Genomic DNA, 3,099 nt, shown 5'->3' with positions numbered 1-3,099 from the left:
CTTACGAGTACTTGTGAATTATTAGCCTTTGTCGATTTTATGTTCGGCTTTTGACAAGAAAAGAAAAATGATTTAGTGTTCTCGGATCTTTTACTTAAAACCCCGAGTTCACTCAAAGAGTGGCTTGACAAAACTAGTTTTTCAGTAAAATATATTTCGGCACGTGTCCACTGAGTACACCAAGTACTCAGCCCTGCATATGTTTTAAAAATGTGCAGGTTGAGCAGTGATGACGGCGGGCGGTGTTGAGCATAGACGATGAAGATCCTTCGTTAGAATAGTACTCGGATGCGACGTGTCTCCATACACGACGTTATCTGTTCTTGACTCTTCCACTGCAATGTAAAAGTCGAGTTTGCGTTCTTTGTATCGTGCACTCTGATATATATTATTTGAGTTATTTCGATTCAAGTTTCAGTTGTGCCATAGTTTTCCCCTTTCTTCCCCGCTTCTTTCATCCTCCCCTAGTCGCGATCAACCGATCTTTCTATCCCTAGAAAGTGCGGTCGTGACAAATCATATCCTAGAATAATTTATTTTCGCATGAACCTATGTCTGAATTTGCATTCTAACTTTTGATTTTGGAAATATTATTTAAAATATCATCCTTGCACAATTAATGGATAATCAACATCAAACTACGAATTATGTGGTACTACAAATTTAGTGTGTTGAATGAAAATCGCCATGCAACAGGAAGAGAAGTAGAATCAAGCAAGAGAGAAGGGCTCTCTGTGTGAGCAATGAGTCTGGAGATTCTGTGTGTAATCTTTCTTAATACTTCTTGTATAATCCTTATCAATAAATCAATCTATTTTCTCGTTCTATTTGTTGAGTTACATCACCATGATTAATTTACATTCATTCTGTTTCTTATTTTTAGAGTTGAGATTCGAAATATTGAAATTTGAAGCCGAGAACTTTCTGTTATAGATACAAAGAAGAAAAGTAGATAACATGATACTACAATGAAGCGAAAAATGAAGGGTCACATCTGTTAGTAGGTGAAGATACACAAATATAGTGTACACACACACACACACATATATATATATATATATATATATATATATATATATATATATATATATATATATAGTAGTATTTGTGAGTGAGTGAGTGAGACACCTTGTTCCTATGATAGCTGATCAATGATTTGGCTAAAAATAATATACATATGAGAGAGTATTTGTATGATCTACTTGTCGACTACCTCTTTCGCTTGGACTTGAGAGACTGCGAATTGCTATGCCAGTTTCGCTTCCGTTGGTTTATGAACCAATTGTTTATCTGCTTCAGCTGCAAACCCGTCTTCTCCACTAGCTTCGCCTTGTCCTCCTCCTGAATACCAAACCCCATTCATTCATTACCTAATTTTGGCCACAAATGGGATTTAAGAGAGACTTACAGTGGGATAAGGCCACTTTGAGTGTTGCTGCCACCAATTCTTTAGCACACTCGTTGTGTCACCCGGCAGCTTCCCAGCCCTTCTCTTCCTTAGTATTTCCTCTCTCACGTCTTCGATTCTTGATTTGAATCCCTGCAAAATATGTTATAGTTGCTTTAAATCATCATGCTCTCACACCTATATATACAAAATGTGGGTGTTTAACAATGTTTCACCTGTTTTAGTTCTATTTTGAGTTCTTGCCTCATTCGCTCCATTAAACTTCTCTCCGACTCCGTGAATAGCAATGGCCCGAGTCCCATCAGGCCGTGCCCATCGCTTACTGATTGATCTAAAGAGAAATCCATTTGCAGCTCATCCTCATCATCTGACATTGTTGCACCACTTCCTTCTCCAAGTGCTGCCCCTGTTCACATTCAAACATACTACTAATTAATCATCTATATATATATCAATAATGGTTCCTCATTTATAACTGGTGACTCGAATCCTTGACCTATTGGATACATAAGTCTTCATTGTCAAGAAAGACTTCTATCTTATCCTAATATTAATATACATGCGCTCCTTTAATATTTGAAGACTACATAAGTTAGATAACTTCATGATTTATTTTAGATGATACCTATCTATACATAGTAAAAAGACCAATATTTTGACCATGTAATCCTTTAATAAATATTTCAATAAAATAAATAACTCACTCAAGTAAACGCCACTTAACAAAATGAATATTTGAGAAATGAAATTGTCTTCAACTACCCTAGGTAGTTGGGATTTTAAATCAAAGCTCTAGTTGCTTCAAACTACAATAATACATAGGGCAATGCAACAATAACAAGCAATATAAAGTAAGATTTTGAAATGCATGAATCCTAACCGGTTGTTAGTGGGAAATATAGTTATTTAATTGTTGTTACTTTGATTTTCAGTTTGTTGTGCAAATCCCTCTATGGGTAGTGATTTAGAGACATAATGTCTCCAAGCCATAATACCCTTATGGCATTTTGACATAGATATATTTTTTATTATGACTAGTTTACCCAATATCATATTAAATGGATACAAATCTATTTAAGTAATATTAAATCAAATTAAATATCTTTATCTAAATGCATATTTATTGATATGATTAGAGATAAACCTCGAAACTTTTATATGTTTACATATCATTTTTTCATGTTAATTTTATACTATATTATTTATTTAAAAATCATGAATTTAGATTATAAATTAGTTACTATAGTATTAATTATCAAAATACATACTAAATTATTACTATTTAATAATAAAATAATTTGATAACTTCATATATTATTATTTTTACAAATAAATTTTATCTAATCAGTTGATAATTTAATTATGAGTTATTTTCTTTTTTTATGTTATACTTTCACAGCCGGTTTTATTATTTTTTTTTTGTTAAATTTCTTATTCAAATTTGAATTGTATGATTAAATAATAGTAGTAGTTATTATGATGAATCATTTGTTTGCGTTATCTTTTGTATTTTTGTATTAATTTTCTTAGCTTTTATCACATGTAATATTTTTTTTATATTTTGATTGACAACTACTAATTAGACTTCGACTCTATAAAATTATGCTTAGAAAATTAACTTTATAACGTTTCAAAAATTAAAAATTCTTGTATTTTTTAAAAAATTATTTATTAGTATTAAAAAATTATTA

The 3,099-nt window shown here is 31.5% G+C and overlaps 1 protein-coding gene across 1 annotated transcript; it reads right to left on the bottom strand.

Moving 5' to 3' along the window:
* Nucleotides 1-1,113: 1,113 nt before the first annotated feature.
* Nucleotides 1,114-1,883, bottom strand: LOC121755053 (homeobox protein knotted-1-like 1). The gene is made up of 3 exons (XM_042150339.1): nt 1,624-1,883; nt 1,409-1,540; nt 1,114-1,341 (listed from the first exon to the last, which is right to left on the bottom strand). The coding sequence occupies exons 1-3, from the start codon at nt 1,780-1,782 to the stop codon at nt 1,210-1,212; spliced, it is 423 nt and encodes a 140-aa protein (XP_042006273.1). The 5' UTR covers nt 1,783-1,883; the 3' UTR covers nt 1,114-1,209.
* Nucleotides 1,884-3,099: the final 1,216 nt, after the last annotated feature.

Source organism: Salvia splendens, chromosome 11 (genome assembly GCF_004379255.2).
Source record: "Salvia splendens isolate huo1 chromosome 11, SspV2, whole genome shotgun sequence".
NCBI classification, from domain to species: domain Eukaryota; kingdom Viridiplantae; phylum Streptophyta; class Magnoliopsida; order Lamiales; family Lamiaceae; genus Salvia; species Salvia splendens.
This window is presented reverse-complemented; position numbering and strand designations above follow the sequence as displayed.

Bases quoted from the DNA above. Each gene is read 5' to 3' on its own strand.
- LOC121755053 (XM_042150339.1), bottom strand. From the start codon at position 1,782: ATGTCAGATGATGAGGATGAGCTGCAAATGGATTTCTCTTTAGATCAA. The intron at 1,541-1,623 runs GTGAAACATTGT...CATATTTTGCAG, and splicing joins TCAAAATAGAACTAAAACAG to GGATTCAAATCAAGAATCGA. The intron at 1,342-1,408 runs GTAAGTCTCTCT...TTTGGTATTCAG, and splicing joins CAAAGTGGCCTTATCCCACT to GAGGAGGACAAGGCGAAGCT.